This window comes from Centruroides vittatus, unplaced genomic scaffold (assembly GCF_030686945.1).
Source record: "Centruroides vittatus isolate TY-2023 unplaced genomic scaffold, ASM3068694v2 contig_329, whole genome shotgun sequence".
NCBI classification, from domain to species: Eukaryota; Metazoa; Arthropoda; class Arachnida; order Scorpiones; family Buthidae; genus Centruroides; species Centruroides vittatus.
This window is the reverse complement of record NW_027122113.1, coordinates 4,503,895-4,529,383: the sequence shown is the minus strand read 5'-3', so window position 1 is coordinate 4,529,383 and position 25,489 is coordinate 4,503,895. Positions and strand designations below refer to the sequence as shown.

The window sequence follows — 25,489 nt, the reverse complement described above, 5'->3', positions numbered from 1 at the left end:
CCTTTAATGTCTTATCAATAATAGACAAACATAATTTTGCTTTAAAGATTTATGATAGGGCAAAACACAAATATTTCACTTATTGTATCTTCCCTTTATACAAAGACCAAGTAATTTGCCACTAGTACTTTCTCTGCAGGGTGTGCGCAGAGAAGCTGAATTTCAATAATACTGGTAAAATTTACTTCATAGTAATTAGTATCTTAAATAATGCAATTTAGAAAGTTTATTAATGAAATTATTGGCCATTACAGATTATTTGAGATATGGTCATCTGAGTGATAGGTGGAACAAATACAAAAAAGTGATTTGGTGGCAAGCAAATGGGTAGGGTTTCTTGCATATTAGTTATAATGTATTTTCATATTGATCTGTAAACTAAAAATTTAATAGCCCATTTTTTAAAATTAATGTCAAACAATCTGTTAAGTTAGATTATATTTTAATTGGGCTGCAATTTGAAAAAATTGGACGACAGTGGGGAATTTATAAGTCTACATCTTTCATCTATCTAACTCCATTCTTGAGATTAAGGAAAGACAAGACAAGATTAGATATGGAAATCTTATAGGCAGGAGGCCTCGATTAACTATATATAAGAAATTCCAATGCAAACCAGAAGTCACGTTACCGGGGTAAATTTTTGAATTAAAATAAAGTAGATGACTGGCATGACACTATTAATTTGAGATGAAGAGCACATATTTTAAATTTAAAATATGATTAAAAAATTGCAACTTGCATTGTGGCAATGTCACTGTAAATAATTGCTTGTTTCATAATACGAGATAATCCAGCAGATTGTTTAGCATTAATTCCTCAATTATAATGCTGATGTAAAGTTTATTATTATTAATTAATAAACCAGCTTACTTTGAGTATTGCACATCTAGTATTTGCAATTTTGCGGGCACGATATCCTCCTACGTTACACGGATCAAAATCTTCTACGTCTACACATGAAGTTTGGTCTGTCGACTAAAATATTCAAAGATAAATTTAGAAAGATGAACGTAACACCAGAATTTAACAAAATATTACCTTCCAACTATTTCCAAATACAGCCGCCGATGACGATATCTGTCCGGATCTTAGTCTCATGTCGTCTTCGGAGAAACTGTTAAAGTTGCCACACAGGCCACAAGTATGCGTTTGATAGGCACCCGAGACGCTGACTTCGGCATAACTGTCACCATTCCACAGAATCTATTATTAAGACATTAAATTGTTATAAAGATATTTTAAAATTTTGCAATAATTGTGTTAAATTACCTTGAGTCCAACATCAGTATTAACTAAAATTGAATTTCCTGTCTTTTCTATATACAATTGGGGATTTTCAAAATATGGAAGAGAGACATTTTTGTCATTGACCTTAAAAGAAAAATTAATTTTTCTTTAAATTTTAATTTGTAGTTCAGTCATTTACTTGAATTTTCAAGTAACATTTAAAATTAACTAATAAATTAATTTAAAAACTACAAATTAACATTTAAAACAAGCATACATACAGATACAACCAATCCTTTTCCTAAATTAACTATTGCTTCTGCTAATGTAATGGTAAGGCCTTCGGTCCACGAGACTCCTTCAATTCCTCTGTCACTATTCTGTGCTTCCACCGTAAAATTTCCAGTCAAACAATCTTTTACCAATACGTAACGACACGTTCCTTGAAAGTGAATGACGGCACCGTCAAAAGTACGATAGTGCGGATCTCCAAATGCTATACAGGTTGCAGGTTCTGGACAAGAAAGGAATTTTAAAATATTAATTAACATGCACGTGCAAATCTGTATCGATTGAAAAAATACATTACTAGGAATACAGTGTGGACAGCATTGTCCGGGATCGACAGAGGGAGTTTGATCGGAAGGACAGTTTAATGGCAGACATCTCTCCGTGCGACAAGTAACTTTTCCCATCTTACATTCACAAGTTGTACAGACATCTGGCTGCCATTTTTCTTCATTCTGAATTAAAAATTAATTATCAAATCTAATTTTATCACAAGAATAGCGATAAAAACAAATAGCACATACTAAAAATACAGAATTTCCATAATTGCAAGATAAACTTTTTGCCGGCAGGCAAACTTCGCAGCATTGTCCAGACAATCTCTGCAATACTTCGTCCTGGTTGCAGAACACAACCGGACAATTTATTTTCCTACATTTTTCTTCCCCATTCTGAGGAAAATGTGAATTAGCTATATTTAACTTGACAAGCAATAAAAACTTTTATGAAAATATTACCTCACATTTACATTGCAAACAAGGTTCTAATACCGGAACCCAGATTTCTCCAGAAAGGTGCAACTGGCCATCGGTTTCGGAAAGACAAACTAAAATCAAAAAAGTTAGTTTCATCGAGTTTCGTTGCTAACTTTTATGCAACTTAAATACCTTCACAATGACGACAACATTCTTCATCTCTGTGAATAATATATTCTTCTGGACAATTTAATTTTGGACACGTTTCCTTTATACAAATCCAATTAAAATCTTCCTGTAAAAAAAATAACATTTTAGATATTTTTTATTTTCACAATGTACTGCATTAATAACACTTACGCTACATTCACAAATAAAACAGGGATCGTTCGATGGATGTATTATGGTACCAAAATACTCCCGTGTACAGTTTGTGCTGAGGCCAGCACAAGTAGGGCAGCAGTTTCCCGGCGAAGGATCCACGATTGCTTCTTTGGGACAGTCGACGAGAGCGGGACACTGACGAGTTATACAGCGGAGCTGGCCGTCTTCACAGGTGCAAGTGTCACAAGGATCTCCATTTGGAGTGAAAACGTCGCCATTTTGATAGAATCTTCCATTTAACTCACACTCTAATAGATTATTAAATAATGAATTAAACAACATCTTAAACATTTTAATAAAGAAAATTAATACTAGAATTATTTTCCATGTGTTTTATTATTATTATTCTCTTCAATTTTAATATTTTTTTTCTTTTTCAAATTCTGCATCTATAATCACATAATAAGAGATTCATCATTATATTGAGATTACTTGAAGCCTTTTATAAAATAAATTTCTTATAAAATCTTCATTATGAATCATTGAAAAATCCATACAAACAATTTAACTGTATTTTTTATATTTTGATAACTGAAAATTTTTTTCATTTTTATCATACTTAACCCCAGTTCTACCTTAATAAATGAGAAAATTAGAAAGTTTATCAGTTCTTGATTTTGTATTTTAAAATAGACTTATCAAGTGAAGTTTTTTTCACTTGATAAAGTTTAAGAAAAATTTGAATGGTCCTACACACCTCCAATCAAATAAAAAATAAAAATTTTTTCTGTAAAGAAAATCTTGGTTCATCTCAATGGAATCAAAATATTCGGTGATAAATCTCTTTTCTATTAATTTTTTGTCAGATAATCTAATACATTAAAAGTTTGATTAATGCAACAAAAATGTTCTTTTAACACTCAATTATAAATTTAAATAATAAATAATACCTGGACAAACAGGACAGCATTCGTTTTCGACAGGTTGTGGATTGTTACAGGGCAAGAGACAGTGTAACTCGCCACACGTAACGGTTCCACCTTGGCATTGACAAAGTAGACACGGATTATTCGTCGATATCCAATTCTCTCCGTCGGCATATTCCTTTCCTTCGTATACGCAACCTAAAAAGTTTTTCTTAATTCTAATTAATTTTTTTAAAAAATCTATATTTTAAAAACTTAATACAGTTCTTCGTACCTCTGCATACTTCGCAACATTGGTCTAAAAGCTTAGTAGTAAGAAGGCAAGTCAGTGCCGGACATTCTTCTGTCACGCAATGAACATTTCCATCCTAAGAAAATTAAATATGTTAAATATATTATCTAAATATTAGTAAAAGGTAATTTTTTTTTAAATTACTTACAGTACAAATACAATCGTCACAGACATTTGGTCGAAAATGCTCTCCGTTACTTAAAACGTCGCCATCAAATAAGCATTTATCGCATTTTGGGCAGCATTCAAACGATAATGGATGAGTGCAGTTTTGCGTACACACTTTTTTCTGGCACACAACATCATTTTCCTGTTTTATAATTAATGAATTACATAAAATTTTAAAAATTTTCTTGGATATTTTATAAATTCCCATGCTTTTTAAAGTCAAACTTACAATGCATAGACATTCTTCACAAGTATTCTCAGGATTGATAAATGCCTCTCCGTGATTATATTCCTTCCCCAAAAAGACACAGCCTGACAGAAAAATCAAAAATGAATGGAACAATTTTTAAATTTTTGCTATTTATTATTATTCTTACCACTGCAGACGGGGCAGCATTCTCGAATTACTGTGTTTTTGCAATTAACCGGTTCGCACTGCCTATGGTGGCAGGTCACGTGCCCGTTATTACAAAAACAATTCCGACAATCGTCTAGAGGATCGACAAATGATTTTTGATTTGGAAAACTATTGTTAGCAAAAGAGCATCCTATAAAAAATGTTCATTAAACTTTTATAGTACGGTAATTATTTAAAAAATTATACAACGTAATACCATTACAGCTTTCGCAACATAATTCTAATATAGGATTTGGGCAATTAATGGCCGGACAGGGTATATGATAACAAATAACTTCTCCGTCTTCCATGCAGATACATTCCTGGCAAGCGTTGCGAGGATCTAGAAACGTTTCGTGAAATTTGTAGGTTTTTTCGCCCAAGTAGCATTCTGAAACAGAAGGACAAATTGGACAGCATTTATCGGGATACAAAACCGGAATTTCGCAAGTTAAAGGATCGCATTTTATGCTGTGGCAAGTCACGCTTCCATTCTGAAAATAATTTTAAAATTAGTTTTAAATAATTATATTTAAATTGCAAATTGTCAAAATTTACCTGGCATTTACAATTTTGACATATATCGTCGGCATGAATGAATTTTTGATCGTTTCTATATAAGCGACGTCCAAATTCACAGTGATCACACGTAGGACAACAAGTGCCAAAAGGAGCAGCCGGATGAGAACATGGCACATTTGGACATGGTTTTGGATGACAACGAATTTGCGAATTCTAATAATGAAAAATTTATTTTTAATTTGTAAATCATTTACATTATTTTATTAACTTTTAAATCACAAAATGGTATATAATAAGCTTAAATAAAATTGCATTTCTTTTAATATTTTTGGGTATCATATTAATCCTACTTTTTCTATTTTTCAGTAGGAAAGTAGGAAATGTCCTACTTTTTGTCTTTAAGTGCTAGTACAGGATCAATTTTTTTCTAAATAAAGCATATGTAATAAATTTTCTTGGTTCTGCTATTCCTCCCTAAATTTCACTAAAGAATCCAATGCAACATAATGTGATCACTGAATGGTTTTAATTTTAAGAAAGTTTATTTTTTTTTAAATCTCAACAATAGTTTTTCTAATATTTAATCAAGTCCAAATGATGATCAAGAAAGGAAGATTTTTGCTTCAAATCAACTGTTGCACCAATTTTCCATTAAATTAAGAAAATGTTTACTGATATTTAATTACCAGCATCAACTCCAGGACCAATATATTCAGTAAATTTTCTGCTTTTATTTGCACTAAAATACTTTGTATACTTTTGGCTCAGCTGTAATAAAAGCAGAAAATTCGTTGAGTTTATTATTGCCATTTCAATATATAATAAAACTCGATCTTAATGTTTACCCAATTATGTATTAAGTTTTAATTGTTAGATTGAAATTACTGGTTGAAACTATTAAATTTAGGCTTTAATTCAAGTTTTTTGGAGCCATGTACCCAAAAAGTGAGTTCAATTTAATGTTTACAAGATAGAAGATAGGGCAAAATTGGGACCCAAAAATCTCCCGCCATATCTTTTGGGTGCAGACCATATGGTATCCGCATCACTAAAGGGTGCAGACACAATGGGTGACACCAAAATGAATATCTATAAAATTTTTGTGCAGTGTTTCAGCTGGAACTTATTATTCTTATAATTAACTGTAGGAATATTAAAAAATAATAACATTATTTTTTGTTAGCTTACACATCAATATCTACAATGCTAAAACTTTAGAAGGTTCAAAAAGTAAATTAGTATAATGTGTTCTGGTCAGAGTTATCATTATTACCAAATTATAAAAAAAAATATGCGTAAATAGACGTATGCTGCATGTATACGTCATATGTGATATTGTAATTTAAAAAAGGTGCAATTTTAATTTTGCTACTTGTTTATGTTATTGCCATTACAAGTAGGAATTACAATTTATGTACATAGACAAAATTACTAAGGATTTTGTATAATTTGTTATGAAAAGAGATCCTTGGGTGGCATGACAAGTATTGCATTGAGTGGCATCAATCCTAGAGATGATGCTGCTTTTAGGATTTATTCTGCAAATCTAGTCCCTCATTTAAATTTAACTTGATTGATATTCAAGATTTTAAAAAATAGCAGAGAATACAAACAGAAAAATATATTTTTATGATATATTGTATTTTTTGTTAAATTATATTTACGTGTACACTAATTGTAAATGTTATCGAGAAATAAAGACCATAACCTTCTATATGAGATTATTATTCTAGTAACTAATATGAGTGACAATCATTTAGGTAGGAATTTTTCACGTGAAAAAAAAAAATAATAATGTTTAACCTTACATTAAACTTTTCCTTTCGTTGTTAATGAGAAGATATTTTATCAAATAAATATATTATAGACTGCTTTTGTCATGATATTGTATCAAACATCCTTCTTTAAGTGATGATTCTGGCAATTTTTAAATTACTCTTGCTTATCCTAATTTTTTCCTTTAAAAAGTCCTACTTTTCCTACCTTATAAGTCTTTTTTACTCCAATTGCAAAGTACTTTTTAATTTTTCTTTTTAATATATAATTATAAATTACACTTGTAGAAGAAACATCAAAAATAAAAGCATCTTTTATTTATCCCATCACACTTACAGGATCCAACAACAGTCTGATGAAAGCATTGATAGAGTCAACCTTTTCTTAGAGGTTCTTATCCACCTCAATATACAAACATTAGACATTAAAAATTCCTCTGATGACAGTAAAATTAAAAAATATATGGAAGAATTGGCAAAAAAGTGGACAAATACCATACACAGTGGACACACAGACAACACCCTCAAAAAGTTCATTGTCCATGCAAAAAGCAGTAGTTAAGAGCTCCAATAATAAATTATGTTTTTACTCTAAACAATTTTAAGTTGAAATTCAAATTTATTTTTAAATTAATTTTTAAAAAATGTTAAACAATATTTCATACCAAACACTGGCACTGCTGACACTCATCATCTGGATGTAGCCAACTTTCTCCCTCTAAATAATTGATATTTTCCATGCTACATAACTCTGGACATTGTTCACAACATTCATTTGGTAACTTGAAAGGATTTGGACAAAACAATGGTGGACAACTTTTTCGTGTGCAGGAAACATATCCATTCTGTAATATAGAATAAATATAAAATGTTTACAATGTTGGTCTTATTCAAAATTTTAATCTAGTTACCGTACATTTTATCATTATATATTTATTATTTAATATATTATACGGGTCTTCCAAAGAGAATGCTACCTTTATAAATTACTGTAATTATGTTAATTATTACCTAAGATGTATGTGATATATGCCAATTATTGATAGAATAACCATCCAAGTTTCATCTCCCATCTGCATTCAAACACATTGTCTACTGCCCCTAGGAAGGTGATGAAAATGACGATTCTGCAATAGAGAAGGCATTTTGTGTTCTGCAGTTTGCATACTTGGAATCAGTCATCATTGTGCAACAAAAGTAATCTGCACAAGCATTGAATTGTAGCTACTATGGGAGGAGTGACAATGAATATGTTGTAGCAAGTGTACAAAGAATTTGAATATTAATTAGAATGTTTGCCGTGTGACATGAAGTGCACACGTTGAAAACTGTAATGAGCAAATGTGAAACTTGGACAGTTTTCCAATGTTTTAATGTACCTTACAATATTCTTGGATAATAATTAACCTAATTACAATAATTTAAAATGGTAGTATTCTTTTTGTGAAACCCTGTATGTATATATATATATATATATATTTCAGATTCATTAGAAGTAAAAGATTAAAAATAAATTTGTTTTTTCACCAAACATCAACATTTGTACAGTTACAGATTACATGCCAAGTTTACACACATTAATTTGCTTTATAAGTGCTAACATAACAATAAATTTTAAATTGATTTTTTTAATTATTCATAATATCATAAGACATAAATTTTCTTTTTATGTTAAATATAATTGCAGACTCTTAATATATCCATAATATAAATGCATAATAATGTATTAATAAAATTACATTTATACCAATACAAATTTAATGTCAAGATTCAAAAATTCTTAATTAAATTGCTATATAATAGAGTTTAATAGTCTATTAATGATTCAAAGTATCAAAAAAAAAAAAAAAAAACAAGAAGAAATAATGTTAACAAGGAAAACCCGGGAAGTTGTCATCATCAATTTCGACAAAATTTTGTGGATGTGTAGTATTTACCCATACTTAAACTCTACCAAAGCCACAGGACCCACTATTCGGGCACTCTCTAGAACAGGCCTGGCCAACCCACAGCCCTTCATGTTAAATTGTGTGGCCCGCTAAGCGACATTATATATCTATTAAAACTTTTGTTTCCCGTTATGTGGATACCCATGAATTAAATAAATGAAAATTTGCATGTGTCATCGTTATAATGTGCAAGTGCGAGTATGAACTCTTGGTATAACAATAAAATCTTATTCATTTTGTATTTGTTTTACTTTTTTAAAAGCATGTTTGCCTAAATTGTGGCCCACTGTAATGTTACGCACGATCAAAGTGGTCCATGAAACAATTTGAGTTGGCCAGGCCTGCTCTAGAAAATCACAATTAATATTTTTCTAAAACTATTGATACCTATGCAGAAGCACCGTTTACGTGTTCACGGCTTGGTGCGATTAGTTAAGGCATTGCATGACAAGCATTAATATGCAGGTTCAAATCCCATATGAGATTAAATTATATATGTAAAAAAAATTTATGTACAATTTTTATGTCATTTTAAAATTTATTACTCTTTATAAAATAGGAAATTCAAAAATTACTTTTCAACAATTATCATAAAAACAATTAAAACATAATGGTTCAGTGCACCAATGCACAAATAATCATTGCTACTTCATTTGTACAATCTTGTTTTAACAACAGAAGGTGAAAAACAAATTTCATTAATGTTTTTGTAGATATTTCTTTTGCATGTTATTTGAGATGCATTGTTTGCATCTCAAATAACATGCAAAAGAACTGTCACAAAAAAACTGGTTGTGAATTAGAGAATGTATTTTTTAATAGCATCTTTACAATTGGCTATTTCTCTATCGATTTTAAGGAAATAGCTACAGTGCACTAGTGCTGGTTGATGCCGTAGGAATATCCATATTTCACAAACCAAATAAAGTATAAGCAAAAACATCTATAAAAATTTGTCTGGCATGCTTAATGGTTTTATTTATACTGTCCATCATTGGGGTCACTGGCAAATGAAAAAAGAGCTAGCTATCTACTAATACATTATATACGGTATATATAATGCATATTTTGCTGGAAAGAGTACATATTATGTTGAGTTGCTTATTATAATACAGTCGACTCCGCATAAGTCGACACCCCAAGGGGAAGTGGAAATGTGTCGAGTTATCCGATGTGACGACTAAAGCGAAGTTGGAAAAAAAACCACAAAACTACAATTAGGAAAATACAGTAGTGCGTTATACAGTAGTATAGGCTTACAATACATTGTGTCCTCCATTTACAATTACTCTGTAGATGAAAAACTGAAAAATTCGTTTAGTGTTGTTTGTTTTGAGCACTTAACTGTCTCAACTTTCTTTTTCAACAATCACGAACGCCTTTAAAACATCATCTTTGCAATTGTCAATTGTTGGCAAGTAACGTCTAAGGATTCTTAATGCCTCTGGCATGAGAAAATGCAAAATTGGGTTCTGGTGTGACGTTGATGTAGATTGTATATTTTCTTTTTGTTTGTCTGTTACTTTTTATACATAAAAATACATAAAATGTTAAGGCATTTTTATTAATATGTATATGCATATTAATAATATTAATATATTATTATATTATTAAATATATTAATTATATATTAATAAATAAATCGACTCCCCCTCCTGGAAAAAAAATGAGTTCACACTACACATGCGGAGTGGATTCATTTTTTCAGGAGGGGTGACAACTTATCGGAGTGTGGGACAGCAAAAGTATGTCGACTTATCCAGTGATGACGAGTTAAACGGTGTTGAGTAAACCAGAGTTTTTTAACATTAATGCCTATGTAAGTCGGCTGGGACCACAGAAAACTGACTACTTAACCGATGGTGTCGACTTATGCGGACTCGACTGTATTTTCCTATCCATACATATGAAATGTAATATAAATGTATTGATATGTATAATATAAGAACTTACGTTATGTCAAACAATACAGAACGTGATTATAATGTTATATGTATTATCTAAATATGGAGTGATCAAAATAAAAAAATAAATTTTCAATGACTTTAAAAACTGTACATAACAAATTTAACAATAATAAGATTGAATTATAAGTGTAGAAAAAAAAAATTGATCTCATACAAGATATGAACCCAAATATTAACATTCTTTGTGCAAAACCTTAACTAATCACTTAATTAAGTCCTGTGGCTTTCGTAGAGTTTAAGTATGAGTAAATACTACACATCCACAAAATTTTGTTGAAATCAATGACGACAACCTCCTGGGTTCCCCTTGTTAGTGTGGATACAAAATCTAAGTTAAGGTATGATTGCATACAAGTCTTCTCAAGTAACTTTTACATTTTATTATAATCTGAAGATAAAGTTCATTTTTCTTCTCTTTAATTCAGATTGAAGTCATTAGTTGAATTAAGTTTGAACAGCTAAAGCAGTGTTTTTAATCTTTTTCTAATAGTGGCACTCTAACTTAGTGATTTTTTTCTGCAGCACTTCTGCTTTATCAATATAGAGTTATTTTGCTTTTTGTATTTTTAGCAATACACATAAGAAGTGTTCTGACACTGCTTAAAAATATATTTTGTGGCACCCCAGTTGAAAACCATGAAGTTACTGAGTGAAAGAGATTATGATCGATTATTTATCTAATGCTTTGTTACTCCTACACTTTCTAAATCATCCTAATCAACATAGCTTAGATTTAACTAAAATATTTTGTCTTTACAGTTATCAAAATTTTGCATACTATTAAATTTGAATTTGAAAACTATATTATAATTTATTTTGTAGATATTGTTTTTTCACTTGGGTAGTGTGGTCATAAGAACAAACATTAAAATGAAAACCATATTAAAAGTCTGGTTATTTTAACCCGCCATTATTACGTTTATCACAAGGTGTCAAGGGAACAAAATTAGGAATGGAATGGGTATCTAGGTATTATAGAAGCCTATATTTTCCTTGGATCTTAGAGAGTTAATATGAAAAATTTGGTGCAGATTGGTTAGAGCAGTGTTTTCCGAACTTTTCAGACTACCATCTGCTTTTGGTGCATATACTTCTTATATTTTTTTGTTGTTTCAAAATGAATTACTTTTCTCATTGTCTTTTAACACTCCTACTGCCCCTTGCCTTCTAGTGCCCCCAGGAGCCAACCTAGAAATTATACCACCATGGGCAAGATAGTTATTTGCCACTCCTTTTAAATACAGGCATAGTGTAAAACATAAAACATCTCAAACATTTAATTACTTAACTACTTTCAAAAGTAAAATAATCGAGTATCTGAAATTAAGAATGTTTTATTACTTTTACTTTCTTTGGCTAATTTTTATGCCTCTAGTAATCTGCTTCCCTGGGCAGTTGCCCACCTTGCCCAGCCCTGTATCGGCCCCTCAAATTTTCTATCACCCTCTATTATTATAATCAAAATTGTGTATAAACAATTTAACTATAAACAGATTAAACTGATTATAAAAGTTGTAAAGATTAGTTAATTAAAATATATGTAAATATAAAAATTATATTAAAATCAATATTTTCATCATTAATATACTTATCCAACTTACTAAGCATTCACATAGAATACAGTTATCTTCATCTGGAGGTATGAATTTTTGACCGTTTCTATAATTTCTTCTTTTATATTCACATCCTGTTAACAACAATTTATTAAGTTATTTATCATTTTAAAAAATTTTATCTTGTTTCATTGAAAATAAAAATTATTACCATCACACAAGGGACAACAAGAATCTCTTGTTCTTATTGGATGAGGGCATTGAGGATTGCAAAAGATATCCATTCTTCTACATTCCATAACTCCCATCTATAAATTTATTGTTAAAAATATTAAATCCAAGTTAAAAAAATAAATAATGCGAAACATGCATTACTTACTTTGCAAGTACAGTTTTGACAAGGGTCATAATCGGGAACAAAAGATTCTCCATTTGTGTATGTTTTATTATAATGTATGCATTCTTGACAAACCGGACAACATTCATTGGATACAGTAATTGGAGAAGTACAAGTCAGTAATGGGCATTGTTTACTTTCACATTCAACATTGCCTATTAAAATGAACTGAATTATATTTATTCTAAGCATAACAGAGAACTATCAAATGATTATTTCAAACCTTTGTAGCATCTGCAATGTTCACAGGTATTATTTGATTCTATAATTGCATTATTAGGGTAGATTTTTCCATTGTGTTGACAACCTGAATTTTATAGAGAGAGTAAAATTCCATTTTTTGCATATTTATTATTTTGCTTTTCAAAGAAATACTTGAAGAAAGTACCACTGCAATCTGGACAACATTGATTTGTTCTTTGAATAGGATGAGTACATTGAATGTCGCACACCATACGAGTGCAACGTATAATTCCCTCTTCACAACTACACACTTGACAAAAGTCAGAAGGATGCATCCATCTGTTACCGTGCTGCAAATGACGCCCACTTTCATCAACACATCCTATTACCGTAAGTATACTTACTTTAAAAAAAATTGGAAGGAGGAAAAATTATACACTGACATATATAAGTAAATCTTACCTTTGCAAACTGGACAGCACGTATTTTCTAGCCGTTCTGTTATCTTGCACGGAAGATCTCGACATTGAATCCGAGAAGGAAAACACGTGATATTCCCTTCGTTACATTGGCAGATATCACAAGGGCTATCATTAGGCACAAATTTCATACTGTTTGGCACTAATCTGTTATCGTATAAACAATCTAAAAAAATATAAATCTTGTATTCCTTTCATTTATTAGTAAAAGTAACTATTTGAAATTTATTGATTTACCGGTACAAGGTGAACAACATCTTCCAGGTTGAACAATACCATGAGTACATAATTTTTCACAATGTTTCATTAAACTGCACATTGCAACACTCTCCTTACAATATTATTATTATTAAAAAAGAAAAATTCAAAACATTTAATTAATTTCAAATTTTATAAATTTAATTTTTGTATTGTATTTATAAAATAATTTACTAGTATTTGAAAAAATCAGTTCAGTTACCAAACATATACAGATTTTACAAGGATCGTCTACCGATTCCCACTTTTCACCAAGCAAATATTCTTTATCTCTATATTTACATTCTGAAATTTAGATATTTCTTTTAACATAAAATTTGATTTTTACAATTTTGAAACTTAATTTTTTTTTCACATACTGGGACATTCTGATGGACAACATTCTCCTTCGGGTATTCTTGCATTTGTGCAAGGTGGAGGACTGCAAGTTATTGATTGACAATGAACAGTTTCGTTCTAATGTGTAAAATAACACACAACGTTACTAAAATCATAGTATAAATTTAAAATAACTTTATTTCTTACCTGACAAGTACAAGTGAGACAAGAGTTATTTTTAGGAGTAAATATTTGATTATTATAATAATGTTTTCCCTCGTATTCGCAACCTATAAGAATTATTTTTAAAATTTTTTTCATAAAATAATTGAAAATAGAAAAAAATATCTTACCAGAAAAACATATTGGACAACATTTATTTTTTGGAATTATTTGCTGAACGCATAAAGGAATAGTACACTCAATTGATTGACAGATAACGTTACCATCCTATTCAAATTACTTTTGAATTGGTAAAATGTATATAAAATATATATATTGTAACGATAACTAACATAATTTTGAATTATTTAAATTAGCTTACTTTGCACACACAACTGTTGCAAGAATCCAAAGCAAACTCTTCTTGATTTCTAATAATGATCCCTTCATACTCGCAATCTGAAAAAAATTAATGTGAATGTAATAATTGATTATTTATTAATAAAATTAGATAATGTTCATAATATATAAAGTTACAATTTTAAATATCATATCAAAGTATTATGCATACAACAAAAACTTATGAATTTGGTTCCTATCTTGCATTAAAATAGAATTTTTTTCTGTAAGTTTTAGTTCATTTTTTGTTTTTATAGTCAAATTGTTTATATACATTTTATTTTCCATTTTTGGATTTATCCACTTTATTAAATTTTAAAATATTTATTGAAGAATTAATAAACACTAGGGTTTCTCAAACGGGATCCCGGGATCCCGGTCATTCTTTTAACCCGGGAAATCCCGTAAATTTCTTAAAAATTCACTTTTTTCTTATTTTGTGTTAAAGTTCAGGAAATTTTGCAAATAGAAAGCATAATTAACTCATAAACTGTCAGAATAAATTTGTATTTATTAATTTTAAACCTACTTATTAATTTTTTAAATTTTTTCTTCGTTATGGCATGTTACAAATGGTCAATAATCAATGAGTAGCTTATTTGTGGCAGGAGTCTGAAAAATTCTTTGTCAGAACCCGTAATATCTGGAATAATTGTGCTTACGCTGTCTTAACTTTTAACCATGCCCAGTAGCTTCAATAACTGCATTATGCCAGATTGTGCAAATTGGCAAGGATGCAAACGAGTATAAAGTTTTTCCTCATAAACCCGATTATTAAAGACAAATGAACTGTCGAATTATCGGGCTACAAGCTTAATACCGCTATTAAAGCAGCCAAGGTAGACAAATCAAGAATACTAGAGAGCAAAAGAAGTACTACAATCTCGAAAACGAACTAGAAATCTTCCAGGCTACAGGTGAAAAAACACATAACATCTGTTTTCTCTTAAATGCATTAAACACGATTCCAATCACATCAATTGAATTGGAAAGGGCATTCTCGGTAGCAAGACTTTTCATTACTAAAATAAGAATTAGATTGAGTGATCGGAGTATTGACCATCTTTGCTTTTTAAAATCTTGTAATACAAAATATTATTGTAAATTATTATAATGTTTTATTTAAAAAATGAAAATTACCTTCTAAGTTAGAAGTTTGATCTAAATTCATTTTTTCTTTAAATTTTCAACTCAATTCAAAGTCTTTTTTTGTTGTTGTTGTATGCAGTTTCCAGCAAACTTTAATACATTTTTTCTATTAGTGAACATTTCTATGTAATTCAAAGATAATTTTTAATATATATCTTACACAGCATTATTAATGTGATTTTAGAGGTTGTAGAATGTATTAGATTACTTTAAAAAAATGAAAAATAATTATATCATTTGATTTCAAGCTATTTTGTATATCTTAAAAATAATTAATTCTATCCCGGGAAACAGTTCACTTTTATCCCGGAATCCCGGGACAAGCAAAAGACTGGGAAACGAGAAACCCTAGTAAACACTAGTGTTGTGTTGTATTCCAAAGACACTTGGCAAGTTTTCCGTCAAATATCTTTATTCAGTTTAGTCGAGTGTCTTTGGAATACAACACAACACTAGTGTTTACTAAACCTACATTATAGAATGAGACACGGTTTCATCAAATAAATATTTATTGAAATTAAACAATTAAAAACATGAATACATACCATTGCAAATTTTACAGCAATTTGATGTTCTAGGATGAGAGCAATTAAATTCTGGGCAATCATTTGTTTTGCATGATATTTCACCATTCTACAAAAATAAACAAAATTAAATTTTGACAAATTAATTTTGCTCATTAAGATATATAATTAATGACCTCACAAATGCATTCGAGACATTTATCTTCCTTCCATCTGGACCCATTATTTTCTTCTTCGCATTGAGCGCATATAGGACAACACGAATTCTTCGGAACTACTCTATTTGCAAGATTACACCAAAGTAACGGATTGCATTTAATTTCTTCACATAATACATTGCCATTTCGACATGTGCACTCCATGCATGGATCTGCAGGATCGATAAATCTAGCGCCATTCATATAATTTTTATTTCTGTAGAAGCAACCTAAACAATCATTCAAAATGAGAAACAAATAAAATTTAATTTCGTAGTAATGAATATAAATATCACCTTCGCAACGTGAACAACATTGATTTTTCACGGTAATGGGATGGGTGCATTTCAGATCCGAAAGGCATCGAATTTTTTCACAAGTTATTGTTTTGTTCTAAAAGTTAAGCAAATGTTTGTTTATAAAAAACATTTTATATCTCTCTCTTAACAAATTTATATTTATTAAAATATTTTTTCGAATTTTTTTAATTATAAACTATAAATATGGTAAATAAAACTTACCTTACAAGAACATAAATGACATGGATGATGTATCCAAATTTCATTTTCTCTGTGTAGGACATTTTTGTCATCGATACAATCTGATAGAAATGAATAGATTTAAGAGTTCTGTTATAAAACAATTAAATTACTAATAAAGAAAATATTTTAAAAATTCATTTAAATTTCAAATTAGAAACTCACTCTGTTCGGAACAATTTGTCTGTCTTCCCGTGCTTTTATCGTAAAATCTAGCTTCACAAATACCACATCTATACGGAATGCATTCTGTATTTGGAAAATTTGAACAGGAATGAGATAAACATATATCGTCACAATTCAGAATAGCAATGCCTAAGCTGCATCCAGATTTAATATTTAATTCAAAACAAAATCTGAAAGGGAAAAGTAAAAGTTGTTATTAACAAAATCAATGCATTTTATAGTCATTTCTGTTTTATTTACTGGTAAATTTTATGTTTCATTTTGAATTTGATAATAAAAAAATTCAATTTCAAAATGAAACAGATATAAATAATTTAAGTTTTATTAAATAAACACAATATTTTATTAAAAATTTTTCTTTAATACAAGTAAGCATTGCATGTATTAAGTTATGATTACTAACATTTAATTTGTAGTGACACTTTTGAATTTACGAGAAGCTTACTCTCTTATTTGGTTGTTTCGAAAGTATGCAGATATTTTTTTTAATTTAAAGACCACTAAAATACAAAATTTTTAAATTCGAAACTATTCTTATGTAACAAAATAATTTCTATCACATTTAATTCTTTTTCCTGTATACTAGACAGTTAAACTAGACTAATTTGACTTGAATAATTTAAATGATATTTGATGTCTTTAAATATTTTTAAAATCTGAAAACATTAAAGACATTAATAGAATCAAACATCATTTAAAATTTTACAGAAAAGATAATAGTAAAATAACAACTGGGTAATGCAAAAAAAACGATTGGAAATTTACCAGTAAAACCCCTTTAATTTTAATTGCATATTTTTTAAACAAGTAATTGAGTAATATCTTGGTGAAAAATTACATTTTTTTGATTTCAACTACTACTTTAAATTAGCAAATATTTAGCTGAATTAATTTTTTTTTTTTCATTTTTTGAATGAGTCAATGAATAATTCATTTTTATCCCATCAAATGAAGAGGATGATCTTGTTTGAAGATTGTCCTTTGCATTTATCTAATAGAAGAAGAATTTGCATTGTTTAAAGACTTACTATTATGTAATCATAAAAAGTAATTAACATTTGCAAAACCTCAAACTTTCCAAAAATTTATTAGTATATTACCATATGTTTTGTGAATATAATCCAGGGCCGGTTTTGGACTGTTATTCGCTAGCATGCTACGGATATTTGGCCGCCTCTATCGATGCCGATCGTGAGTAATTTCATTACTTGACCCAACCCATGAAATCCTACTGGTATGTTTTAGGACAGTTTCATGTAGTTGACAGCGGTAAAAACATTTATAAAAATATTTGCTATAAATCATATTTATTTTAATTTTATTCAAATTAAGCCATCCTGTAGATAAAAGGTGCCTTTGTTCAAAATTATATTTTATAGCTGCCACAAAATAGAATTTGCAAATTAAAATAAAATTAATTTAAAGAAATTTTTCTTATTTAGTATATAAATACAATATAATATATAATTTTTATACAATATGTGTGTGAACATTAATTTAAATGTAAATATTTAAATTAATAACATTTGTGCATGTCTCTTTCTTTAATTTCCTTTCGAATTCCGTCAACGATCAAAGCAATGGTTTAATTTTAAGATTAACGGTATGGGAATGAAGGCCTGTTCATAATGAAAATTAAGCATAAACGTAAAACCTTGTATCTACGTTATTTAATGCAACCGTTTACAATGAGTTATGTAAGTTAATCTTAAATTTTTGGTGCTTTTTACATGATTTAAAACAAGAAAATTGTAGTAGTTATGGAATTTCCACTTCATATACAAATAAGCTCATGAAAGTGATAAATAAAATATAGTCATTTTAAAATAGTTATATCAATTATTTTTGTGTAATATATTAGTAAAAACTTATCTTTATCCAGTCAATTTATTAATAATTATATTTAACATTGAGAAAATATATAACTTTAGGTGCATGGAATCCTAATTTATTATTTCTTATGAAATTTATAAAATGAATTACAGTATGAATTAAAATTCCATAATTAAATACAGTTGAACCTGTTTATCTCAAATCTCATGGGAACAAGAAATGATTTGAGATACAGGTTTTGTTCATACAGGAAGACGACAGGAGAAGTTGCTACATAATAAACAGTAATAGATTTGATTAAAAGTATAGGATTGTGTTAATACAATAGCAAGTACAGTTCATTCTTGTATTCGGTATTTTGACATACCTTAACAGAAACAGTTTGTCAATAGTTTCTGATGCTCGACTTTCTTCAACTAATAAGATGCAAGCCAGACTCATAGCCAAGTGGAGAAAAGCAGTATTAATTGCAACTATTTATTGTGTTGCAAGAGATGTTTCTCATCTGCAATTTATGCTATCAAAATGTAGTTGCTAAGCTTTGAATTTGTAATCAACACTTTGATCCGTAATATGAAATATAGAGGTATTGGGAGAAAATTATTTGAGATAAACATTGAAAATGTATTGAATTTAGGCTGAAAATGCAGGGGAAAAAATAAATTTTGAGATAAATGTGTTTGAGATACAGGTTCAAGTGTATCTGTTTTATAAAATTTTGTAAGAAAAATATTAAATTATTGTGTTCTGAAGGTATAGATTATTTCTTTTACTTTTTTAGCCTTACAGACATTAGAAGGGTCTTTTGTAGTTTTTCCATGCCTATCTTGGGTTTCAACAAGTCAACAATTTGGATGTGAGTGAGGTTCGTGAGGGATGGGGCATAACCAGTGGTGATATTCAGCGGATTCGCACAGGTTCGGCCGAACCCGTTGGTAAAATTTTCAGTTTCCCGAACCTTGTTAAACACACGTAATATTTCTCAGTGGTTTTGTTTCTTTTAAAAAATATATTAAAATATGTGTATTATACTCTGTAATACTACTAAACTAGAGCCTTATACCCCGTTCTCACCGAGCATTTCAATCTAGATTGTGAGCAAGGTCGGGGACTATGCCTTGGTGTGATCTCTCTCGACTGTTTCAATGTCGACCGAAACGAGGTTTAATTGTGATCGATTCAAGAGTTCTTGAAACTAGATCCAGTCATAAGAGAGATTCCACAATCTCATGCGCGCGAGATAATACAAGATGGCTATGGAACACGTGTTGGGCTATGGACAGCGAAATAAAAAGGATATTGTATTTTGAGAGATGATGACATCTGTCTATTATCAGCAGTGCCATTCGGGGTGAAAAATTTCTCTGCCTAAAAAAATAAAAATAAGAAAAAAAGGTCGACAGCACTAATATACTATTGTTACCTGGTCTTTGCCCAGGGCTCCTTACGTTCCAAATACGCCACTGATTATTAGATATATCGCAAGAAAAGGTATTGTATTTATTTCTAGCCAAAACTTCCATTTTGTTTGTTGGTGATTGTTAGGGAAAAATTTTCTGCTAGCAAACCCTTTGTTAAATATTTTGAATATCACCACTGGACATAACATATCCAGGACAGATTACCAATGAAAATTTATGGAGTTTTATACATGACTAAATTTGATGCTTGGTTCCCAGAGCAGTAGATTGATATCTTAACTACTTTGTTTAAAAAATATAAAATAATTTTTAATTTTAAACAAGTTTTTTTTAAATTTAATTTAATTATAATATTCTTGTGTTCAACAGTTATTTTATTTATTTAAAACTGTTTTTATCATTAATTAATTTTTAAAATTATACAAAAATTAATAACCTAATGGCGTTACCTTTCATCGGACGAGTCAGTTGGCAAATTTATCTCATAATCACTAAGATCATCTACTGGATGATGAATTATCATTGTTTCCTCAAAATTTCTTATGGAATCAATTTGATTGTTTCTTTCAAACCATAACATAATTAGCCACCAATCTGGTAATGATGAAATTTGTGGACAAAGTCTTTTAATATTTATTAAACTTTTTGTTGGATCATAAATCTGTTCATCTATCCAAGTTTTAAATAAATAATAAAATGGACCATTATAGAAAAAAGAACAATTGTTTTTGTCATATCCATATATATTAAATCCATAAGCATCATAACCTTCTCGATCAAATCCAAATATATTATATCCATATTTGTCATAAATTGAGGCATTCATGACATTATTTATACAGTTTCCGTGCACTGTACATCCATCTCTATCCAATCCAAAACGATTGAATCCATTTCTATCATAACCTAAAATGTTGAAACCATCACGATTGTATGTATCTTTATGATAGCCTTGTCTATTCCAACCAAGCATATCAAATCCACTCTGTTTATATCCTTCTTTATCATAACCAAATTTATCAAATATTCCTTCTTTAACAATTTCCTTAGAATTATTATAAAATGTAAATATTTCAGAATCATTGCAAGGCGCTCCTTTAGTTGGTTTAAGATAGTGAACACATATTTGCTTTTCATTAAGTAATACATCATCTGGTGTTATACCAAATGGTGCCATTGGGATATATCTAAGCAAAGATGGATATTGTGGTACACCATTATGTTTATAAGTTTTCCAAATATCCCAAATTCTATCAATAAATGCATAATGAGACAGAAAGATTGGATCGTAAGGAGCTTCAGGTGTAGACATATGTCCTCCGACAAAAAGATGAAAGAGACTACTCGATGCTTCTAAATTTATTCTGAAATCTTCATATCTTTCATGACTAATTATATATTGTAAGTTGATAGCATCTGGAAGATATATAGAATTATTAAACTGTCTTCGAAGGCATGGAGTCCAATGAGGAGGGTAATGTTCTTTAAATGGATGATAACGAACACATTCGCTTTCACTATCTCCATTACCGCCGAAATAATTAGCCTGCCATACAATGGAAGATTCTAAATTTCCTGTGTCAATTGTCCAATCAAAGTATGGAATAGTGACATTACAGTCAAATTTCTGTAGTTCCATTTCAACTAATCTCAAAAAGAATCTGTGCCAAGGAAGAAACTGTGGTGTACCATGTAACTGACCAAAGTGCTGTGAATATAAAATTGCAAATTGTTGCCATTTTGATGGCCTATTATTCGAAAACTGGAGATGCTTAATTGCTTGTTGGTAACGTTGCATCTCGTATTGAGTCATATCTCTAATTTCCTTTCTGTTATTAGTTTTTGAACAAGGACATACTATGCTACCATACTGTTGGCATTCACATAAAGAACAACCTAACCAAAATGTTTCACCAATTTTATAAGATTTGTCCAAAAAATTACATCCACATTGATCATTGCAGTTTATTTCCTCACATTTCTTTCCCGGACTAAATTTTACAATAGTTCTTTTTAATTGAGGAAATTCTTGTTCTGCCTTTTGACAATCATATAATGACATAGCTTGACAAGAATATGTCCATCCAGCACATAATCCAAATCTATCCCAGCCTTCACGATTATATCCATAACAGTTATATCCTGCACGATCATAACCACTTTCATCTAAGCCATTCTCTTCATCATAATCAATAATTCCATCATGATCTCCAAAAATGTTATAACCTAATATATTAAAATTTCTTTCATTTTCATTGATATTCCATGTATTTATAACAAATTTGAACTATTACCTGTTAAGTTGAAACCCGAAACAGTGTGAAAACCTTGTCTATTGTAGCTGAGACGATTTACTCCTAACTGATTAAAACCATATTGATCATAACCTAAATATAATGATAAAACAAAATTTTTATTTTAAATTTAATATGAATTTAAAAAATATATTAAAAAATATTTTCTTCTCATACAAAACAAACAATGCTACTATCACTTTATGTTCAAATATGAGCATTATAAACCAAAAGAACATTGATGTTCTTTCTTTTTATTTTCTAACCAATTTCAATATTTATATTTATAGATATTTAGCAATTTTTAAATAAAATATATTATATTATTTATGCAATTATAAACATTATCCATGACAAATATCATCAAATAATTAATTCAGTAATCAATAAATTTAAAATGTAGCAAAAATAACATGCTTTCGAATCTCGATTATAGCAATGTAGAGACATTGCTATAATTTCCTGTACATAGCTTGCAAAAATTGCTATTACTCTCGGCTTACATCTGTTTTCAAATTACCTTTAAAACACACACATAACCAGCGCCGTAACTAGCCTTTTATGCGCCCAGTGCGAGCATCTGTAACTACGCTCCAAAACTATGACCCAAAACTTGGTCCAGGTCATTTATGCGCCCCTCCAGGGTCTACGCCATGTGCCTGGGCACCGCTGGCACCGCCCTAGTTATGGCAGTGTACATAACCCATAAGTTAAACACAGAAAATTACAAAGTTTATATATACAATTAATGATAACATGCTTCTTAATTCATTTCTTTAGTTTATTTGATAACTCAACATCTAATAAATGAAAAATAATATTTCTGTAATGAATTTCTGCATCATTTATCAAATAGAAAATTTCATATAACTTTTTGAAAAATTTTAATTAAATAATTAATTATTTCATTGAATGAAAACTTCATAATTACCAGCAGTTATTTCACATTCACTATCCGTAATCTGTTATTTTGCATTTCATCAAGATATTAATTGTATGCAAAATTTATTTATCTGTTCTTACATTTTGTTTTTTCATTATATACCATATTTATAATTATATATAATTGTTATTGATAAGTGTATAGCCAATTGGCAGTATTTATCCTTTAATCATGACCCAAATCTATTTACAGAATTGAATAGTATCAATGTATTGAAGAGATAAAATTCTTTTAATAAATATATTACATATTTATATTTCAATCAACAAAGGTTGTAACTAGAAAAAAAAACTAGTTTTGATTAAATAAAAATCTATTTTGAGACCACGACAACATAAAAATTAATCCAGTTTAACAATGAGTTTAATTTATCATCAATATAAAATATTACTCTAATAATATTTAAGTGAATAAAGTTTAATATTAAAATGCTATTTTACAAATATATATTTAATGATCCAAAACAAATAATAAAATGTAAATAATTATTTCATATTATATTTTAAACATAGAAGAATTAGCATTCATATTATGATTTATTCTGTAATAAAACATTTTACTTTGATATCAACCATTTTGCGAACAATTATTTAAAAAATATGACAATAATTATAACTTATGAAAAGTTTAAAAAGTCAAGGATTCTTTTATATTAATTAATAACAAAAATCTTTTTTAAATTTATAATCGTGTAAAGTTTTGATAATAACTTCCAACACTACCAATACAAGAAATATTCTATGCATTTACAAACCAATTTGCTTCTATTTGTGTCAAAAATAAATAAATAAATAATCATTAATTAAATAATCTCATTAAATGTAATTAATCAATTATATAATTAAATAATCTGCAATTTTTTTAAAAATATTTTGTCAAGTAATCTCTTTTTGATGATTAATCATTTTCAAAGAATGAAAGATCTAAAATTAGTTAAGTTATAATCAGTGGCGTAGCAAGGGAGGCAAGGGGGTGTATCGTGCACCAGGCGGCACTTGAAGAGGGGCGCCTAAAATAGTATCCAAGACAAACTATATGTGTTTCTGGAGGGGGAGGGGGACGCCAATAAAGTGTCGTGCCCCGGGCACCAGTTATGTTCGCTATGCCACTGGTTATAATGCTTTTATATTTTCTTATTTTCTAAATTTATAGATATTTTTAGATTTTTGAAATTTCTACATTGATTCAGATAAAATCTGTAATATTGAGACCAAAACAGGTTTCTTTCAATTACAAATTGAACTGGAAGTTCTTCTCTAATTTTGCAAAACATGATTGCAAGAACCAAAATAAGCAGATAAATTCTAACTTCTCAATTCAGAAATGAAATTTTGTAAATGAACTTTAATTTAATTTTAAACTAGTCAAAATATGAATGCAATCTTCTTCCTAATCACATAATCATTTAGCTGATATAATTATAGAAATTTATAATATTAATACCTTTATGATCATATCCATCATAGTTATACAATCCAAAAATTCCACCAAAAGAATAATTAACACTTTGTATTTCACCTTTTCTGTTAAATCCTTGTGTGTTGAAACCATATCTAGTAAAATAATGTAAATATTTAATTACAATTATAACTGAAAAAAATCTATTCATAAATAAATACCTATCATAATTATCCTTATTATAACCATAGTTTCTTTCAGGATGTAATGGCTCCCTCCAGCAACAAGCTCCTATTATACAAGTAATTCTGCATTTATAAAAAGAATCAAAATTATTGCTATTACCAGAGCATCCATTATAAAGAAAACGTTCGCAGTTTCCAGTTTGTAAATTAAAATACCAACGTTCTTGTTTTTGTCCACAAATATCTGAAATGTAAACACTTCATTAAATTTATTCGGCTAGCAGAATTTAAAATATTTATAACTACTGTAAATAATTACTTTTTCCATGATCTAGAGGCAAATAACACATTTGTATTGTCGAATGCTCGCAAAAAGGTCCTTCAAATCCCAAAGGGCACCGACAAGTAACGAGTTGAGGTTCTGTCGGCCAGATTGAAGACATGCAAATTCCACCATTATGACAAGGATTGGGCTGACAATAATCTAATAAGATAAAAAATATTCTAGTTGAAAATGTAGAGATAAAATCTATAAAGT

General features: G+C 29.2%; 1 protein-coding gene across 2 annotated transcripts in view; it reads right to left on the bottom strand.

Moving 5' to 3' along the window:
• The window catches only part of LOC136973825 (kielin/chordin-like protein), a 39,054-nt gene that overhangs the window by 4,434 nt on the left and 9,131 nt on the right, over positions 1–25,489 (bottom strand). For both annotated transcript variants that reach the window (XM_067268603.1, XM_067268604.1), the window contains 39 exons: positions 25,271–25,435; positions 24,988–25,195; positions 24,812–24,921; positions 22,426–22,518; positions 20,581–22,357; positions 16,857–17,047; positions 16,674–16,753; positions 16,449–16,545; positions 16,132–16,382; positions 15,977–16,064; positions 14,266–14,342; positions 14,075–14,171; positions 13,929–14,011; positions 13,763–13,859; positions 13,606–13,688; positions 13,383–13,476; positions 13,129–13,311; positions 12,872–13,048; positions 12,707–12,790; positions 12,466–12,638; positions 12,298–12,394; positions 12,135–12,220; positions 7,283–7,462; positions 4,879–5,055; positions 4,538–4,814; positions 4,301–4,471; positions 4,153–4,235; positions 3,904–4,065; positions 3,738–3,831; positions 3,488–3,661; positions 2,574–2,845; positions 2,406–2,508; positions 2,256–2,344; positions 2,043–2,189; positions 1,820–1,973; positions 1,512–1,744; positions 1,273–1,374; positions 1,042–1,206; positions 874–978 (listed from right to left, as the gene is read on the bottom strand). In XM_067268603.1, the coding sequence (XP_067124704.1) occupies positions 874–978; positions 1,042–1,206; positions 1,273–1,374; positions 1,512–1,744; positions 1,820–1,973; positions 2,043–2,189; positions 2,256–2,344; positions 2,406–2,508; positions 2,574–2,845; positions 3,488–3,661; positions 3,738–3,831; positions 3,904–4,065; positions 4,153–4,235; positions 4,301–4,471; positions 4,538–4,814; positions 4,879–5,055; positions 7,283–7,462; positions 12,135–12,220; positions 12,298–12,394; positions 12,466–12,638; positions 12,707–12,790; positions 12,872–13,048; positions 13,129–13,311; positions 13,383–13,476; positions 13,606–13,688; positions 13,763–13,859; positions 13,929–14,011; positions 14,075–14,171; positions 14,266–14,342; positions 15,977–16,064; positions 16,132–16,382; positions 16,449–16,545; positions 16,674–16,753; positions 16,857–17,047; positions 20,581–22,357; positions 22,426–22,518; positions 24,812–24,921; positions 24,988–25,195; positions 25,271–25,435 (7,079 nt within the window). The remainder of the gene's footprint in view (positions 1–873; positions 979–1,041; positions 1,207–1,272; positions 1,375–1,511; positions 1,745–1,819; positions 1,974–2,042; positions 2,190–2,255; positions 2,345–2,405; positions 2,509–2,573; positions 2,846–3,487; positions 3,662–3,737; positions 3,832–3,903; positions 4,066–4,152; positions 4,236–4,300; positions 4,472–4,537; positions 4,815–4,878; positions 5,056–7,282; positions 7,463–12,134; positions 12,221–12,297; positions 12,395–12,465; positions 12,639–12,706; positions 12,791–12,871; positions 13,049–13,128; positions 13,312–13,382; positions 13,477–13,605; positions 13,689–13,762; positions 13,860–13,928; positions 14,012–14,074; positions 14,172–14,265; positions 14,343–15,976; positions 16,065–16,131; positions 16,383–16,448; positions 16,546–16,673; positions 16,754–16,856; positions 17,048–20,580; positions 22,358–22,425; positions 22,519–24,811; positions 24,922–24,987; positions 25,196–25,270; positions 25,436–25,489) is intronic.